At 40.0% G+C, this 20,163-nt stretch overlaps 1 protein-coding gene across 1 annotated transcript in view; it reads left to right on the forward strand.

The window, feature by feature from the left end:
- The window catches only part of tmprss7 (transmembrane serine protease 7), a 61,181-nt gene that overhangs the window by 29,736 nt on the left and 11,282 nt on the right, over positions 1 to 20,163 (forward strand). The window contains exons 11-14 of the mRNA XM_059966019.1: positions 5,785 to 5,892; positions 19,092 to 19,202; positions 19,291 to 19,407; positions 19,952 to 20,123. Of these exons, the coding sequence (XP_059822002.1) occupies positions 5,785 to 5,892; positions 19,092 to 19,202; positions 19,291 to 19,407; positions 19,952 to 20,123 (508 nt within the window). The remainder of the gene's footprint in view (positions 1 to 5,784; positions 5,893 to 19,091; positions 19,203 to 19,290; positions 19,408 to 19,951; positions 20,124 to 20,163) is intronic.

Genomic DNA, 20,163 nt, shown 5'->3' on the forward strand with positions numbered 1-20,163 from the left:
GTGGGGTCGTGTTCAAGGGGTAGGTAAGAGGATGTGCCTGACTGGGCCTCAGCAAGGTAGAAGTCAGTCCACTAGAGTATTACAGCATCCCCCCCTTATCTGTGGGTTTGATGGTGAGGTTAGGATTAGTGCAGAGGGAGAGGCGAGCAGTGGGTTTGGAAGGAATGAGGTTGGAATTGGAGAGAGGAGTGGTGAAGTTGAGACAGCTGATGTCCCGTTGGCAGTTAACAATGAAAGGATCCAGAGCAGGCAGAAGACCACAGCAGCAGGACATCGTCTCCCACCCCATCACTGACATTATTAACTCTGAGTTTCACCCATCCACTACCATCAGCCTCTTAGTTCATTAACATTGATTTCTTTAATTTCTGGTAATGACCCCCACCCCCTCTCCTTCACCATTCCCATTTCCCTCTCTCACCTTATTTCCCTACCTGTCCATCACCTCCCTCTGGTGCTCCTCCACTTTCTTTCTTCCACCAATCAACTTCCTAGCTCTTTATTTCACACCCCACCCTCCAGTTTCACCTATCACCTTGTTTCTTCCTCCCCTCCCCTAACTTCTTCCTCTGACACCTCATCTCTTCTTCTGACCAAGGGTCTTGGCCTGAAATGTCAACTGTACTCTTTTCCATAGTTGATGCCTGGCCTGTTGAGTTCTTCCAGCATTTTGTGTGTGTTGGTCGATTTTTTAACTTCACTACAGAGAGTAATGTATTATTGGGTTTCTTTAGGTTTGTTTTCTGTTTGGAATTGCAATGCTTTGTATTGTTAACTTTTGAATTGGTATGAATGGAATGAAAAAGAAATGCCAGAGGATAAAGAAATAGAAATGATCATTGCAGATTGTCAGCATTGAAGATTTTGTTTTAAATACACACAGAATGCTGAAGGAACTCAGCAGGTCAGGCAGCATCTATGGAAATGAATAAACAGTTGATATTTTTGGCCAGGACCCTTCATCAGAACTGGAAATGAAGGGAGAAAGTGCCAGAATAAGTAAGTGGGGGTGGGAGGGGGGAGGGAAGGAGGACTAGCTAGAAGGTGATAGGTGAAGCCAGGTGGGCAGGGGAGGGGTATGAAATAAGAAGCTGGGATGTGATAGGTGGAAAAGGTAAAGGGCTGGAGAAGAAGGAATCTGATAGAAGAGGAGAATGGGCTATAGGAGCTAAGGGAAGGAGTAGAGGCACCAGGAAGATGCTACAGGCATGTAAGGAGAAGTGGTAAGAGCCCAGAGTAGGGAACTAAAGAAGGGGAAGGGAAAATGATTGAAAATTGAAGAGATTGATATTCATGCCATCATAGACAAAAATATGAAGTCTTGCTCGTCCAACCTTAGACTGGCCTCATCGTGGCATGGTCTGAACTGGCAGAATGGAAATGGCAATAGGAATTAAAATAGTTGGTGCTGGGAAATTCTGCTTTCTGTGAATGGAGCGGAGGTGCTTGACACAGTGGTCCCACAATCTATGTCAGATCTCACCAGAGTAGATGAGGCTGCATCAGGAGCACTGGAATAAATGATCCCGAGGGGTTCCAGTGACGTCATCGTCGAGAATGGCAGCTTAAGTCACTAGCTCCTCCGGAAAAACGCGTATTAAGCCCTGTTAACCCGTCAAATATAATATTTTTTGAAAAATATTTGAACTGAAAAGAGGGGCAAGAATGGGGAGAAGGAACGGAAATAAAAAAAGCGACACTGCGGAGCCTGCGGCCGAGAGGAGTGCAGCGAGCGGCTCTCCGCCCCGACCGTGTGTGAGCGACGCGGCCGCTGGGCCTCATTCAGATGAAGTGGCGAATATCTTCGAAATCTTGACAGAAATAATGGAGGTCCAGAAAGATATAAAACAGCAGCTCCGTGATATTAAGTCAGAGCTCACCAGCGTTAATCAAAAAATAGCGGTGGCAGAGACTCGAATTGAGAAGGTGGAAGATCGCGTTCAAAACGGGGAACGGATACTGAGCAAGACAATAAAAATCATACATCACCAAGAAAGTAAACTGCTTGATCTGGAGGGAAGATCACGTCGGAAAAATATCAGAATCTACAACATTCCCGAAGGAGCGGAGGGCCCGTCTATGAAGGAGTTTGTCGAAAAGTTACTGCGGGATGCGCTGGATCTTCCCTCGGTTATGAAGCTGGAAGTCGAAAGAGCCCACCGCGCGTTAGTCCCAAAACCCACCCAGGATAGAAAGCCACGCTCAATAATAATTAAATTCTTTCGGTACAGCACCAAGGCGGAGATTCTACAAAGGGCCTGGGGTAAGAAGAGAGTGTTTTTAGACGATAAAGTAATATATTTTGACCAAGATTACCCCCTCCCCCGCGGTCCTCCTGAAACGCAAAGAATACTCTGAAGTAAAGCGAGTACTAAAGCAAAATAAGATTAGATTTCAAACTCCGTACCCTGCTAAACTTCGAGTGTTTTATGACAACGGGACGTGGTTGTACCAGATGGTGAAGAGGTGACTATAGACATGAAGGCCAGAGGGTTGCCCGTTAGTGTCACCAAAATGAGGGAAAGCCTGACTGAGGAATTATCCCGCTTCGCTGGGGAAATAGTGTGAGAATCGAGAAGGCAGGAGACGGGAGGAGGCCGAAAGAAATATATCAGGAAGAGACCGGGAGTTTCCCAAAGACAGTCCACACCCCCTTCAGAAGAGCCATAAGGTTTGGCTAACTTTAAAAATGTTGAGAAGCTAAACAGAAGCACAAGTACTTGGTGATATACCTATCTTGAGAAATACTTATTATAATGTGAATTTTATATTACTTAGTTGTTATTCTTTATTCGCTCACTTACTCCTTTTCCCCCCACCGAAATGAGAATATATATATGTGTATGTAATGTGTGTGTATATATATAGTGTGTATGTATGTATGTATGTGTATATATATATATATAAATATATGAGGAGTACACAGGGAAATCTTTTCTGTTTTAGTGGATTTGTTCACTGACTTTTATGAATACTGCAAAGGGGGCCCTCAACTCACAAGTAGGAGGGGTTATCCCCCACAGCTAGACATTTCCTCTAGCTCAACACAGGGTCACCTACTAGAGACCTCAGCCTTGGAATCACACGTTCGTTGCCATTTTTGTTGTTATTTGCATTTCTTGGTTCTTATTTGTTCAGGGAGTAGATCAATTAAGTTTTATTCTAATTTCAAAGATACATTGACAGATAAATACAGATGGCTAAGGACAAGGGAAAATTCATTTCTTTTAATGTCAATGGGCTATTAAATCCAATCAAACATAAGAGAATTTTATCCAATTTAGAACAATTTGACTCATACTGGGAAAAATGGTTTAACTACATAATGACTCATAGGCTTTGATTTTATTCTCACAAATCAATGAATCTGTAGTAAAAAAAAGATCACTCCCTACTTGTACATAGTTCTTTCCTTTTGCTTGTTTTTTCTTTCCACTCTTTTCTATAAGTGTATACCTCAGATATATACTTTGTGGAGATTTGTGATATATATTGTGATATGATATATATGTACAATGTCTGAAATCCATCTTATGGAAATGTTTGTTTGATGATGAACTTCAATAAAAAAGTAAGTTATAGGAATAAATGATCCCAATAGATTTCCAGGTGAACATCTGAGTTCCCCTTGCATTTTGTGCATGTTGCTCTGGATTTCCAGCATCTGCAGAATCTCATATGTTTATTCTTTTTTTAAAATACTTGAGATCTGATCTGCAGTGCAATGATGTGTCCAAAAACTGATTAGGAGGACAAAGAGAGAGTACGAAATGGGTGTGGCAAGTAAAATTAAGGAAAATCCTAAGAGTTTCTATAGCTATATTAAATAGAGTAAAAGGGTGGCTAAGGAGAAAGTAGATCAGCAGGGCCACCAGACGAAGTGGTTGAGATAGGTACAATAGTCTCATTTAAGAAGCATATGAAGGGGCGTAGAGGGATACGGGCCGAATATATGAAATTGAGACTAGCTGGGTGGACACAATGGCTAGCATTGACTGATGGGCTGAAGAGCCTATATCCATGCTGTATTGCTTCATGACTCTATGGCATCACATGACATTATATTAGCTCTGACTTCTGACGAAAGATCATTGACTTGAAACATTACCTTATTTCTCTCTCCATATATGCTGCCTGCATCCAGCACATTTTTGTTTTTCTGGTAAATTTTTAAAAAGGCAAAGACAGACATGAACAGAGAACAAAGAAACAGATTTTGCCCAAGTCTCTTCTGTGAGTGCATCTTCAATGCTTTCGATAGCACTTTGAACAGTGGTGTTTGGAAAACATTATCAGTGGTTCACTTTAGAAAGTAGTAGTTTTAGGCCCTTCTCCGGAGAACTGGATACTGGAGGACTGAGGTGTGCTACGGAATTGGAGGTGCTTCTTTCAGGCGAGTTGTTTAAGATGCTATCTCTGCCCTCTGAGACCAGATAGTATTATCTTGAAGCTAAGTTCTTTCTTTCCTAAACTATTTTTTATTATTACCCAAAATAACAAGGGTACATTGAAGTAGAATCAAACACAATGTCTCAAAGGGAAAAAACCCAATGTTTTAAAGATTGAGAAATATAGTGACACAAAAACAAGAAAAGAAAAAAGCCCTACTAAAGCAAAGAAAAGTGAGGGAAAAAACCCATTCAGCGTTTGACCCCGGAGCCAAGCGTCATACAAGAAGCTTCTGAAGATAAACATCAAACCACCAGCAAAAAAAAACCCAAAATTTACAATTAGATCATGGAGGAAATCTATCAATTAACTCAAATGGTGGTAACAAACAAATGAACCCCAACTTTTCTCAAAATCAAACATAGGTTCAAAGGTTCGACTTCTAATCTTCTCCAGACTAAGACACAGCGTCACTTGAGAGAACCATTGTGACAGAGTGGGAGCCGCCGTATCCTTCCACTTCAACAGAATGGCCCTCCTAGCTACCAATGTAACAAATGCAATAAGTTATTTGCATTGTTGCACCAACAGATACTTTGGCCTTTATCACATTGATGTTGGTGGTGCTGTGTGCAAATTGTCACCTAGTGATTTCGTGTCAAAAGTAAAGCGTTGACTGAGACAGTGAAAAAAGGTGTCCTATAACTTTGTGCACAGTTTGGTATTGGGTGCAACTGCTTCTTTTAGGTTATTTAGGGTACCCTATCTTGCATATAGGCTCAAGTTGCTTGCTTGTTTCAGGCGAGATTAGTACAGCAGCTGGCATGAAACAAACAAGAATACAATAATAATTACTGTAAAATTCTTCTATCTGCTTTATGTTTGCATAGGAAGGGGTGGGGTTAAAATCTCCCCTTTAAAATCTCCTTATTGAAAGCAATAGGCCGGCATTTCTGTAACTGATAGCTTGCTTGTATTTTGTAGACTGAATGACACCATTATGCCTAATCGAGTGAAATGCCCAGAATTTGCCTTGCAAAGTTTTTTGTTTGTATATAATAACAGAATAAGAAGTTTTAAACTGAATGAAATGATTGCAACAAAACTTCATTTTACTATTGCAAGGATTAACTGGGATCTGTCCGAAGTATAGTTCATTACTTGAAAGTTATGACTATTAGTTTTTGGTGCGAATACCGTAGAGAATTGCATGCATTTTCTGACATTTTGCTTGGTTTTGCTTGGTTGGATACATATGAAATCTGACTTTGATGGCAAAGTTACTTTATATGTATGGTAGAGTTTTAATGACTTTGTTTCTTTCATTTATTTCCTAAAGGACAATGTTAACATTGTGCAGATTAAATGAGCTCAATTCTCATTTTTTTTCTGAAGCCTGTCCTAATGGATATTATGTCTGCTCCACTGGTCTGTGCATCCGACAATCTCAACGTTGTGATGGATCAGATGACTGCTTTGATGAAAGTGATGAAGTATTTTGTTGTAGGTACCTCCAAAGCATGCTTTGCCTTAAAGGTGCATGAACTTTATGAAATGATAACTTTATGAGTGAGACTGAATAGATGGAAAATGCTGTAGTTTGCAGTTTACATCTGTTGACTCCCGTGGACGGATTTCTGATATGTGATGTTGTCACATACAGGGAGAATTAAACTTTAAAATGTTCATGTGTGCCATTATCACACAATGAAATTAAACAAGTATATTAGACCACACATTAGCAGAAGCTTTCATTATATTTAGACAAGGATAGATGAATGCTTAAACAATGTATAACTGTTGTTGCCTAATCTGCACTACACCACAGTTAATAGTATCTTACTATTTGTGACTATCATTGATTAATTTTGAGTCTCATGAACCTACTGTCTTTGTACAGCAGATAGAAACTAAACTGAGCAAAAATGCGTAAGAATATTTTAATGATATAATAAATGGTAATTATTCCTAATCCTATACACTGATGTTAAAAATTAAATATTGCAGAAATACAATCTCATTTCTAAAAAGTATTATTTTCTGGAGGAGTTACAAATATTTTTAACTTGACTTTCTTTCTGTATTCTTTTCTACCTGTTCTTTCTTTCCTTCCACTTTCTGCAACTGATTTCACTTTGGATTCATATACAATGGATTCCGGTTAATTGGGCCATCGCTTAATTGAGACAGCCAGTTATTTTAGTTAATTAGAGAACACAAACTAAATTGAGAAAATAGCTGGGATTCCCATTGTTTATTTGGGACACCGTGCTGCTTAATTGGGGCAGGAGACTGTACTTGTTTAGCGTCATTTGTGTGTGTTTGCATTCAAAATGCAGTGATTTTTGTCACTGATAGTTGGTGAGAAATAAACAGCGAGACAATTTGGAACTGTTTTGCTCATCACAGTTTCAAGTATTCAGGCTTGGAGATGTCAGAAAACAGTAGGGAGTGGTAGTGAAAGAATTTCACTACTTTAACAAGTAAGGAATTAAGAAGGTATCGACAATCATCTTGAGTGTTACAATGAAAATGAAGATTTGGAGGATGCAATCATCTAGCATTGTTTGAAGGCAGTCCATTATCTGCACTCGATGTCTGCTCCAATTTTGTTCATTTACAGTCAATCAAAAGAACATGGCAGACGAATTCCTCCATCGATAACTATTAGGAACTTGTATACAGTTTTATAGTTCTAAGATGTTCTGTATTTAATTTAAATATATAAATTATTACTCAGTTAAACAGTCTTTGTTTATACCTTTTACCTGTTTCCACGAAACTTCGGTTAATTGGGGCAGCCACTTAATGGGGTCAAAATTTACTGGTCCTAATGTGCCCCAATTAATGGCAATCCACTGTCCTCTAATTAATTCTATTTTTAATGCTATGGCTATTCAATCTAATTTGACTAAGGCAACATGGAGTTGTTCACTTTAATGTGAAATTATCAATCGATAACATAGGGATTTAAGGAGCACAAAATATTTGAAACTCAGATGTTCGTTTGCAGGTCCAAATAATAGCAGGCACCAGTAGATCGACTGAGTCATGAGTCATCGCATCTTGGTGGTTGTAAGTAGATGCAGTTCACGGGACAAATTGATCTGAATCTGTGCCATGCAAAATTAGGCCAACCTTTTCTTTTATTTCTCTAAACAAATTTCTTTTTGTTATCTTTTCTCTCTTTATTAAATAGCCAATTAATAGAAACATTTTAATACAGATGAAGTATTCTAAGACAAAAGAAGGACTGTAATAAAAAGATGAAGTTTATAAGATAAAATCTCCCTTCCTGCTGTGAGGCCCAAGGTGGCTAAAAGCAAGGCAAATCAATGCCTTATTATTGTTCTGTGTGGAACTGTGGAGTGCTGTTTTTTTTAAACTTGCTGGGCAGACTTACTCCAATGTAAAATGATTCCTCACCTTAATAACTTCCACTGCCAGAATTGCTGACATTCTGAAATGTTCATTGACTTCACAACAACCAGAGTGATTGAAAATCACCTCAAGAATAAATAATGATTATATTAAGGTCTTTTGCCCTCACGTTGTCTTCAAACTCTTTAATCAAGATGGAATCAGCATAACAAATGACTTTAGTTACAGTTTAGAGATGGAGTAATCACGGGTAGCAACACCAACATCTAAACGCAAAAGGTTTCAAAAAAGATTAGCTTGAGAAAGTGGCAAACTTCACCACTGTGGCTTCCTGTCCCAAAACAGTTTCCTGGATTAGGGTGTATTTGTAATGTGATTTTTACGAACAAGCAAGAGCTTTTTTTAGCAGTCCCGAGAAAAGAGAAATTGTTGTTCAGGCAGGCTGTCCATAGCTGCGGCAAGCAGCCGTGCTGTTTACCAGATCACAGGACCCTGTAGCGTGGCAGCCCGGTCAACAAATCCTTGGCAGAGCTGGAAGGGGAAACAACTTTATATTGCATGTATGGATAGTTATGATCTATAACTAGTAGAGGAACCAGTATAAGGCAATAGACTTACACAGTTCTCATTTTGATGATAGATTGTGCTAACATAAGCATTAGCAGTGAAACAGTGGAGGAAAATGCTTCCTAAGTTGAACTAAATCACTCTCATAACATTTCAGTCAGATTGAACACTATCCTGTTAAATATGGTGTATCTCACTGAATACATGGGTGACTTAATTGACTTTGGTTTGTCAAAAAGAAAGACAGAAGTCCTTTTATTGTACTAAAGGAAATGACTTAAAATAACAGTAATGTATCTACAAAAAGCAACAATTTGAGATGTTGCAGTTTTAATCGAGTAAATTGCTACATTTGAAATTGAAGTGAAAATGTTGGAAACACACAAGGGCAGGCAGCACCTTGGAAAGAGAGTAAAGGTTTCAGGTCCAAGAACCTTTGTCAGAACTAGAAATGAAAGAAAACAATTTAGTCTTCAGTTGCAGAGAGGGTGATAGAAGGCTGGGTAGAACAAAGGGAATATCAGTGATAGTGTTATCTGGATGTAGATGTGTTATCTGCTTCTTTATCTGTGGTTGTGTGGTGCTTATAGCTGAGCTATGACATGCCCAGCTGAATTAATCTCTGATAAATCCTCATTTAGAAAATAGTCTACTGCTATATTCCCTCTATCAAAATGCATGACTAAACATCCATTTATATACTGTATCCATTTGCCAATTCAGCTAAGCTGTCCAAGTCCTTCTGAAAACTTACTGCTTCTTCAACACTACCTGCCCCCTCTGCCTGTCTTTGCATCATCTATAAATTTGCCTACAAAGCCACAAAGAGGAATGAAGAATTCAAAAAAAGCAAGCCACTTCTCGGGGTTGAATTTTGCTCTTCTGTAAAGTGATCACCCAGTCTATGTTTGATTTACCCCAGTGTAGAGGAGATCACATAGTGAACACTAAATGCAGTACACGATCCTTGAAGAAAGGCAAGTGAATCACTGCTTCCCTTGGAAAAGTTATGTGTTACTGAATGGTCGGAAGGGAAGAGGTGAAAGGGTACACATTGTTTCTCCTGCGGTCAGGGCATATCTGAGATCTGAAATGTTTATTCTGTTTTCCAAATGTGTTACCTGACTTGCTGACTTTTTCCAGAATTTTCTGTTTATATTTTAAATTTCCAACATCTGTTGGTTTTTGATTCATCTTACTCTTTTTGAAAATTGGTTCCAGTGGTTATTTTGATTTCTGTCATATAAATAAAACTGATAATTCTGAATTTGATTTTTACAAATGCTAAAGCGGACACAAGACCAACCGTTACACACAAGAATCACCTCTGCACCTTTCCATTGCTTGCTTCTGCAGCCTGGGCTATAAGCTCAAAGGCACTCCACAGATTGTATTTTATGTCTGGGGCTTACCTGAGTGAAGAAGATCACTGAGCTTTGGAGTATTCAGCCTGATACAGAAGTGATGGTCATGAAATAGCTCCAAGTGAAAAGCAATATTCTGCAGTCTGTTTGGAAGCTTTAGAACAGTGAAACAAAATTTTGAATCATAGCAGCAATAGTATCATTGTCTCAGTATCAAACACTTCGCCCATTGCTGACAAAAATCTGTCTTCAATAGAAGATGGTCTTAAATGTCAAGCATGAGAACTGACCTCTGAAAACATAATGCTTCCTCCTGTGCTGAAAATTTAGCAAACATTTTTGAAGATGAGGCTGACAAGGGCAAAACTTTCTTCCAGTAATAAATTGATAATATGTGAGTAATTTTTTTTTGAGTTGGCACTTTTTAAATAGCCACATAGGTTCTGACAAATGAGCTAGATACTGCCTTCCTTTGTTTAAATTTAATGGCTGGCAGTAAGACCAGAAAAGAAACCAGATATGATGTGACAGGGACCCAGACATGTTTATTCTGAAAAATATTAAAAATGAAGATATGATGTCTTAAGGTCATTATTTCTACTGTAACGAAGCAAAGAAAAGGTTACTGGGAGATTGTTACCACAGTCTTCAACACACTTCTGTTAGAATCCTCATTCTACACTGAATTCCATGTTTTAGCAATAGGGTTAATATATAATTGGAGATTGGGGAAGGGCAGCAGGTTTCAAATATTCTATTTCTAAAAACTGTTGTTGTGTGGGGCCGGCAGGTGGTGTAGTGGCATTGGCGCTTGACTTCAAGGCAGATGGTCCTGAGTTCAAACCCAGCTGGGTCCAAACCTGGGCAGCAGCAGTATCTGTGCAGAAGATTTCAAATCTTGCCATGAAAACCCTATGGATGGTCCATGAGGTCACAAAGAGTCAGACTCAACTTAATGACTGAGCAACAACTAATGGCCAGAGTAGAGTCATATTGTATCAATGCTTGAATACAGCTAAAATCTTGTTATTTGGTATATGTGTAAGTGCATTATTATGGGTAGTGAGCTCAAGAAATTTATCTGTGAAGTTTACAATAACGAAAACTGGTATCATATCTCGTGTCCTCAGTGTTCATAACAGAGCCGAGTTTGTGATATTTCAAATTACTGAGGAATCTCAAATGAGGGGACATGGTTCTAAGATAAAGGGATGATCATTTAATATTGTTGTCTACATGGACTTTAGTTAGGCATTTGGGAAAGTCCTGCATAGGAGGCTTTCAGTCGCTCAGCATTCAGGATGAGGTAGAAAATTGGATTAGACATTGGCTTTGTGGGAGAAGCCAGAGAGTAGTAGTAGAGGGTTGCCTCTCTGACTGGAGGCCTGTGACTAGTGGTGTGCTGCAGGGAGTGCTGGGTCCTTTGCTCTATCATCTGTATCAACGGACGGAATGATAATATGGTTAACTGGATTGGCAAATTTGTGAATGACATCAAGACAGTGAGGAAGTGTGGACAGTGAGGAGCACTATCGTGGTTTGCAGAGGGATCTGCTGGAAAAATAAGCTGAGAAATGGCAGAGGGAATTCAATGCAATGTTTTGCACTTTGGTAGGACCAGCCAGGGTAGGTCATACACAGAGAACGGTAGGGCATTGAGGAGTGTGGTAGGACAATGGGATCCAGGAATACAGGAATATAATTGTTGAAATTGTGTCACAGGTAGATAGGGTTGCAAAGAAAACGTTTGATACCCTGGCCTTCATAAATCAATGTATTGAATCCAGAAGAGGCATGTTATGTTGAAGTTGTATAAGACATTGGTGAGGCCTAATTTTGAGTACTGTGTGCAGTTTTGGTCACCTACCCACGGGAAGGATGTAAACAAGGTTGAAAGAGTGCAGAATAAACTTACAAGGATGTTCCCAGGATTGGAGAACCTGAATAATAAAGAAAGACTGAATAGGTTAGGACTGTATTCTTTATAACATAGAAGGCTGAGAGGAGATTTGATGTACAAAATTACGAAGGGTATAAATAGGGTAAATGCAAGCAGGCTTTTTCCACCGGGGTTGAGTGAGACTACAACCAGAAGTCATGGCTTAAGGGTGAAAGGTGGAAAGTTTAAGGGGAACATGAGGGGAATCTTCTTCACTCAGAGGGTGGTGGGAGTGTGGAATAAGCTGTCAGAGCAAGTGGTGCATGTGAGCTTGATTTCAATGTTTGAGGGAAGTTCGGATAGGCACATGGACAATAGGGGTATGGAGGGCTATGTGCAAGGTGCAGGTTGATGGGAGTAGGCAGTTTAAATGGTACAGCATGGACTAGATGGGCAGAAGAACCTGTACTTCTGTGCTGTACTTCTCTATGACTCCATGACTCTATTGAGGAATTTAGGAACAAATTCTTGTAGAGGGTGTGAATTTTTGGAGTTTTTTTAACTCCAGAGAATTCTGAAGGTTAGATAAAGTGAAAGTAGATAAATTTTTGCAACATTAGAGTATTGAGAGCCAGGAAAAGTAGCACTTTACAGGAGATGAGGCCTCGGGACAATCACCTATGATCATTTTGAATACAGACAGGGATGAGGGACTGAGTGGCCTACTCCTCCTGCTAGTCTCGTATGTTCTTCTGATGGCTTGTGATAAAATATGGTGTGAACTTCAAGGTTTGAAATTACAGGTAAAAGAAAATCAAACAAAAAAGAAAATGTTGGAAATCTAAACTAAAAACACAAAATGCTCCAAATATTCAGCAGGCCAGACCACGTCCATTGAGAGAGAATCAGTTAATATTTCACATTGAAGACCCTTTCCTGTATTTATGTTATAGTATTTGAAAATACAGGTATTTTCTTTGGAAATTAACAATAATTGAACTGTAATTTTGAGTAGAGGGTGCTAGGTTGTTCAATATGTTAGCCTACATCACCTAAATCACCTAAATATATTGAGAGACTTAAAGTGCAATGGGATGAAACTGCATTATGCCTCTCACTGCTAAATTTCTCTACAGTGATAGTTGATGAAATGTTACACATATGAGTGTCAGGGGATATCAGGACTGGGTAAATTTGTAATATGCTCCATAAAGAGTAGAGGCCAGGAATCTAGCATGGATTTTTTATCACTATGAAGCAGACAGAAAGGTAGCTAATTTTCAGGCAGAGTGATAGAACATAATATTATATGTGAGAAGGATGACTGAATGGTTAAAGTGCCAAACAGCACATTACCCTATAACGGGAGTACCCCTGAGCAAATGGAATCTGAAAATGAAAATTTACAGAAGGAATCCAAAGAAAAGCTCAGTTTGTTAGATCTGATAATCCAGAGGAAAGCTGTAAGGAAAAAACGGGCAACAGTTTGCTGCAGATGAGTTTGTGAAGTGTATACCACTTGAGAATTTACTCGTACAATATTGTAACCAAGCTATCCGCCAGATTGTAGGAAGGTGAAAAATGCTTAAACATACCGAAGCTCCGCCTGAGGAAGACAAAAGCTGTTTCTGAGCAGAGTACAGAAATGCAGATATCAGTTTCTTACCTTATAGAAATATGCCAATGATAGGATTCACTTGTAGCCCAGGGAAGGAATGATAAACTGCCAAACTAGGACAATGTTTTCTGACATTTGAGTGACAACCAGGATAACTCTCAATCAGGGTGGAGCATTGGCTGATGGGCAGAAAACAGAGAGTGGGAATAAAGGGATCCTATTCAGGCTGGCTGCCAGTTCCATCGGGTCGGTGTTGGGACCGCTGCTTTTTATAACGTATGTCAATGATTTGGACTATGGGCTTAATGGATTTGTGGCTAAATCTGCTGATGATACAAAGATAGGTGGAGGAGTGGGTAGTGTTGAGGAAACAGAGAGCCTGCAGAGAGACTTAGATAGTTTAGGGGAATGGGCAAAGAAGTGGCAAATGAAATACAATGTTGGAAATTGTATGGTCATGCACTCTGGTGGGAGAAATAAACAGGCAGGCTATTATTTAGATGGGGAGAGAATTCAAAATGCAGAGATGCAAAGGGACTTGGGAGTCCTTGTGCAAGATACCCTAAAGGTTAACCTCCAGGTTGAGTCAGTGGTGCAGAAAGAGAATGCAATGTTGGCATTCATTTCTAGAGCTATAGAATATAAAGCAGGGATGTGATGTTGAGGCTCTGTAAGGCACTTGTGAGACCAGACTTGGAGTATTGTGTTCAGTTTTGGCCTTCTTATTTTAGAAAGGATATACTGACGTTGGAGAGGGTTCAGAGAAGATTCACAAGAATGATTCCAGGAATGAAAGGGTTACCATATGAGGAACTTCTGACAGCTCTTGGGCTGTATTCCCTGGAGTTCAGGAGAATGAGGGGATCTCATAGAAACATTCCAAATGTTAAAAGGCCTGAACAGATTAGTTTTTGCAAAGATATTTCCCATGGTAGGGGAGTCCAGGACAAGAGGGCACAACTTCAGGATTGAAGGACGTCCATTTAGAATAGAGATGCGGAGAAATTACTTTAGTCAGAGGGTGGTAAATCTGTGGAATTTGTTGCCATGAGTGACTGTGGAGGCCAAGTCATTGGGTGTATTTAAGGCAGAGATAGATAGGTTCTTGATTAGCCAGGGCATCAAAGGGTATGGGGAGAAATCAGGGGAGTGGGGATTGCTGGAAGAATTGAATCAGCCCATAGTTGAATGGCAGAGCAGACTCAATGGGCCAAAAGGCCTACTTCTGCTCCTATATCTCATGGTCCTATGGTCTAATGTTATTAAAAGCTGTAAGATTGCTGAAGCCTAAAATGCCATCCAGAGTATGAAGGCAGGAGAAAAGAAAGTAGGAAAAGCAAGTGTGCAACTACAATGAGATTGTTCAGGAGGTGTCACCATTTAACCACAATACTGAAAAGAAAGCTACCATCGTCAAAGTTGTCAAAACTGAGTTCTGATGTGGTAAAGAATGACAAAAGTGTGACATACCACAGAAATAGACAATATATATGGAAGAGCTTTGGGAGGCCAAAAGCACAAGATAATAGTGAGTGCACCATAATCCTTGTTGCAGAACAAAATTAACAGAACTCATCCTAACAAGATCAAATAGTGAGCAGTAAAGATCAGATTAGGGAGAACTGAACAGTAATCAAACCATGAATTCTATTTTGCAGCAATATGGGTGCATTTTGATGAAGATAAACTTGTGTTGAGATTTTATGTTGATAGCACATTTCTGTAATTAAGTTGCTAAAATTTCATGGAGACAAATATCGTGGCATCATACTGCACAGAATAAATCCCTTCAGCCCTGAGTCCATGCCAACCTGTTTACTGTATATTAATCCCGCAGCAAGATTAAAGCTCGACATTCAACATCATCACCCTCTCGGTACTAATCTACGAGCTCCAAAACCTGAGGCTCTGTACCTCCCTCTGCAATTGGACTTTTGACTTCCTCAGTCAGTCTCCTCATTGTCAATGAACACGGGTGTATCTCAAGGATGTGTGTTTAGTCTACTGCTCTACTCTATCTACACATGACTGGGCAGCTAGGCACAGCTCAGACACCATACACCACTGTAGTGGCAGAACCTCTGATGGTGATGAGGAGGTGTACGGGACTGAAATAAGCTGAGTGGTGTTGCACTCAAATGTCAGCAAGACCAAAGAACTTCAGGAAGGGGAGGTAAAAAATGCACCAATCCTCACTGTGGGGTCAGCAGTGGGAAGAGTGAGCGATTTTAAGTTCCTGGGCATCAAAATCTCAAAGGTTCTCTCATGGGTTCAACATATAGATGTAATCATGACAAACACACACCAGCGGCTACAGTTCACTTGGAGTTTAAGGAGGTATGGTACGTCACCAAAGACTATAGCAAACCTCTTTTGATGTACGTATCGTGGAGAGCATTCTGATTGGTTGCATCATTGTCTGGCATGGAGGTACGAGGCCTCTGATGGGATGTCGACACAGTCAGCTTCATCACGGGCACTTTGAGGATGGCTGAAGAAGCTGGTGCCTCAGCAAGATGGCATCCTTACCCTCCAGGCCATGCTCTCTTCTCATTACTCTACCATCAGGGAGGAGGTAAAGGCTGGTTCAAGATTGTTTAATGTCATTTTCAGTACACAACTGTAATGTAGAATGAAATAATTGTTACTCTGGGTCTGATGCAACACAAAAAAAACCAGAATAATAAATAACTTTGACCCACACTCAAGGTTTTAGGTCCCAACATGTCGATGTAGTTATTAAGAAGGCAAAACAGTGGCTATACTTTATTAGGAGTTTGAAGAGATTTGGCATGTCAACAAATACACTCAAAAACTTCTATAGTTGTACCGTGGAGAGCATTTTCACAGGCTGCATCACTGTCTGATATGGAGGGGCTACTGCACAGGACCGAAAGAAGCTGCAGAGTGTTGTAGTTCTAGTCAGCTACATCTTGGGTACTAGACTATAAAGTACCCAGGGAGTGGTGTCTCAGAAAGGCAACATCCATTATTAAGGACCTCCAGCACCCAGGACATGCCCTTTTCTCACTGTTATCATCAGGTAGGAGATACAGAAGACTGAAGGCACACACTCAGCGATTCAGGAACAGCTTCTTCCCTTCTGCCATCCGATTCCTAAATGGACATTGAACCCTTGGACACTACCTCACTTTTTTCTTAATATACAGTATTTCTGTTTTTTTGCACAATTTTAAATCTATTCAATATATGTATACTGTAATTGATATATTGTTTTTATTTCTCATGGATCTGCCGCTGCTAAGTTTCATGTCACATGCTGGCGATAGTAAACCTGATTCGGATTCTTAGCGGCTGCTTCACCTCTGCTATCAGATTTCTGAATGATCTGTGAATACTATCTCGATAGTCCTCCTTTGCATTGTTTATTTATTTGTGTGTGTGTGTGTGTGTGTGTGGTTTTGTCCTAACATAGTAATTTATTATCGCTGCCACAAAGCAACAAGTTTCTGATTCCCATGTTTATTTTCTCTATGTTCTCCATCCACTCTCGCACAGGGGTAATTTGAAATGGCCAATTAATGTAGAAAATAGAACAGTACAGCACAGTACAGGCCCTTCGGCTGAACTTTCAACCTATTCCAAGATCAATCTCGGCCTTCAGTCCTACATAGCCCTCAATTTTTCATTTATCTGTATGCCTATCTGAGAGTCTCTCAAATGTCCCTAAGGCAGCTGCCTGTGTCACAGCCTCTAGCAGCACATTCCACACACCACCATTTTCTGTGTAAAACCTCAGACATCTCCACTATACTTTCCTCCAATCAGTTTAAAATTATGCCCTCTCATGTTAGCTATTTCTGCCCTGGAAAAAATGCACTTGCTGTCCACTCTATCAACGTGCCTGTACTTATCTTGTACACTGCTCCCCACTCTCCTTCCATCCTCTTTCATTCCAAAGAGAAAAGCCCGACCTTGTTCAGCTTTTCCTCATAAGGTGTGTTCTGTAATCCAGGCAGCATCCTGGTAAATCTCTTCTGCACCGTCTGAAGCTCCCACGTCTTCCCTATAATGAGGCAACTAGAACTGAGCATGATGCTCCAAGTGTGATCTAACCAGACTTTTATAGAGCTCAGCATTACCCTGTGGCTCTTAAACTCAACTCCAAACACAACATACACCCTCTTAACCACCCTATTAACTCTGAGGGATCGATGGTCTTGGACCCCATGATTATTCCATCCCTCTACACTGCTAAGAATCCTGCCATTAACCCTATACTCTGTCTTCTACCTTCCAAAGTGAATCACTTCATGGTTTTCTGAATTGAACTGTATCTGCCACTTCTCAGCCCTGCTCTGTATCCCATCGATGTCCCGTTGTAACCTACCATGATCTTCTGTATTATTTCACCAACCTTTGTGTCATCTGCAAACTTACTATCATTCCTTTCATCCAAGTTGTTAACAAAAATCACAAAGACCAGGGGTCCCAGAGCAGATTCCTGTGGAACAATGCTCATCGTGGACGTCCAGGAAGAATACTCTCGTTCTACTATCATCCTCTGCCTTCTACGGAGCTTTACTAGTTTACTTCTATAACCACCTGACACACACATCTTTAGGATAAGAGAGGAATCCAGAGCATACAGGGCTTGATTAGCTTCAGCACTGTAATTTTATCTAGATTTGTGTAAGGCAACTGAGCAAAATTAGGCCATTCAGCCCATCAAGTCTGCTCCTCTATTACCCTGCCTTCACCTCGTAACCTTTGAAGCCCTTTTCTAATCAAAAAGTTATCAAACTCCTCCTTAAATATACCCAATGAACTGGCCTGCACAGCTGTCAATGGCAATGAATTCTGCAGATACACCACCCTCTGGCTAAATAATTTTTTCCTCATCTCTGTTCTAAATGGACATCCCTCAGTTCCGAGCCTGTGCCTCCTGGATTCCCCCACTGTTGGAAACATCCTCTCCATGTCCACTCTCTCCAGGTCTCTCAGGTCCCTTTGCACTTCTGATTTTTGAATTTTCTCCTCATTTCTTCCACACCTTTAATCACTCTGCCAAAGTGCATTGCCATGTATTTCCCTACACTATATTCCATCTGCCACTTCCTTGCCCACTCCCTCAATCTGTCTAAGTCCTTCTACAGATGCCCCCCTTCTCAACACTACCTGCTCCCTCACCCCCTTCATATCATCTGCAAACTTGGCTTCAAAGCTATTAATTCCTTCATCCAAATCATTGCCATATAATGTGAAAAGGAGCATTTGCAACACTGACTCCTCCAGCACACCACAAGCAGCCAACCAGTAAAGGACCCCTTTATTCTCACTCTTTGCCTCCTGCCAGTCAACCAATCTTCTATCCATGCTAGTACCTTTCCTGTAATAGCACTGGCTCTTATCATGTTAAGCAGCTTCCTGTGTGGCATCTTGTCAAAGGCCTTCTGAAAATCCAAGTAATCAACATGCACAACTCTCCTTTGTCTATCCCACCTGTTCATTCCTCAAAGAATTCCAACAGATTTGCCACACAAGATTTTCCTTTTAGAAAACCATGCAGACATTGGCCAATTATCATGTGCTTCAGAGCCCTGAATATAACTCCCATCAGAATCTTTTTAGCCTTGCAGTTTCTTAACTTTATTCATAAGGATTCTACATCTTCTGATCCTATGTCACTTCTTTCTCGGGATTTCATTTCACTTTTTACCAACAAAGCCACACTGCCCTCTTAGCACTCCATTTAGAGGAATGTGGACCAAATGGGACGAGCTTGTTTGGGGATTTCAGTTGGCATAGAGAAGCTTAGCTGAAGGTTTCTGTGCTGTATGACTCACAATCATTCAGATTAAAGTTTCATGGGAAACGATTTTATGTTCATTATGTAATGTGCTTTTATTTTTTTGTGACTGATTTTAATTAGCTCTGCCTTCAAAGGTGTGCAACACAAGTTCTCCATGGTATCATCACTACTTCATCTGTAATGGATTCAAAGATTGTGAGAATGGTGCAGATGAATTTAATTGCACAGACTGTAAGTACTTAAAGAACTGGGGGCTTAGAAAATTACATTATAAAGTTCTAAATAACTATAAATCAATGTCAATGATTATTTTTTTTAGCTGTTCCTTGTACAAACATTACCTATAAATGCAAGAATAATCTGTGTATTCTGAAGAAGAATGCTAAATGTGATGGGACTATCGACTGCTTGGATGGAAGTGACGAAATGAGTTGTGGTGAGTACTCTTTCTATTAAATTGGAACCATGTCATTTGAAAATTAATATTTGCCTAACTCCAGAAATCGGTAATTCACTTTCCATTTCAAACTGGAGTTTTTAAATCTATTTTAATTCTGACGTATTATTTCTCTATTACAAGCTGATAAGCAGTTGGGGATTATTAATAAAACAGAAAATGCTGGAAATACGTAGCAGATCAGGCACCATTATCTCTCCCCATATGCTGCCCGATCTCCCAAGTCTTTAAAGTACCTTCTGTTTTATTTTAGATTTCTAGCATAAGAAGTATCTTGATTTAGGAAAACATTAGCGACTTTAGATAATTTTTTCCTCATTGTTCAGAAATTCTGTATATTCTGATGTGAAATATAAGCTTCCTATTGATGGTCAGGTTAAATATTGAAAAAAAAATACTCCTAGGTAGAGAAGGCACGATGGTGTGAATATGATTACATGTACATCAAATAATTTAGACCACAGGCCACAGCTTTCACTTCCTTCAGTTTTTATAGTTGGCCTTTTCAACTTGCATCCTGCAGATTGTGGCAATAAAATACAGCACGGAAGTCGAATTGTAGGAGGATCTAGTGCTCAAGACGGAGAGTGGCCTTGGCAAGTCAGCCTTCACTTCTCCGGATCGCCCTATTGCGGAGCCTCAGTGATAACAAAGGAATGGCTTCTATCTGCAGCACACTGCTTCCAAGGGGACAAGTATGCTAAGAAGTTATTATCCTAAATTCCAAGTACTTTT

The sequence above is a fragment of the Hypanus sabinus genome, chromosome 4, assembly GCF_030144855.1.
Source record: "Hypanus sabinus isolate sHypSab1 chromosome 4, sHypSab1.hap1, whole genome shotgun sequence".
Classification (NCBI taxonomy): Eukaryota; Metazoa; Chordata; class Chondrichthyes; order Myliobatiformes; family Dasyatidae; genus Hypanus; species Hypanus sabinus.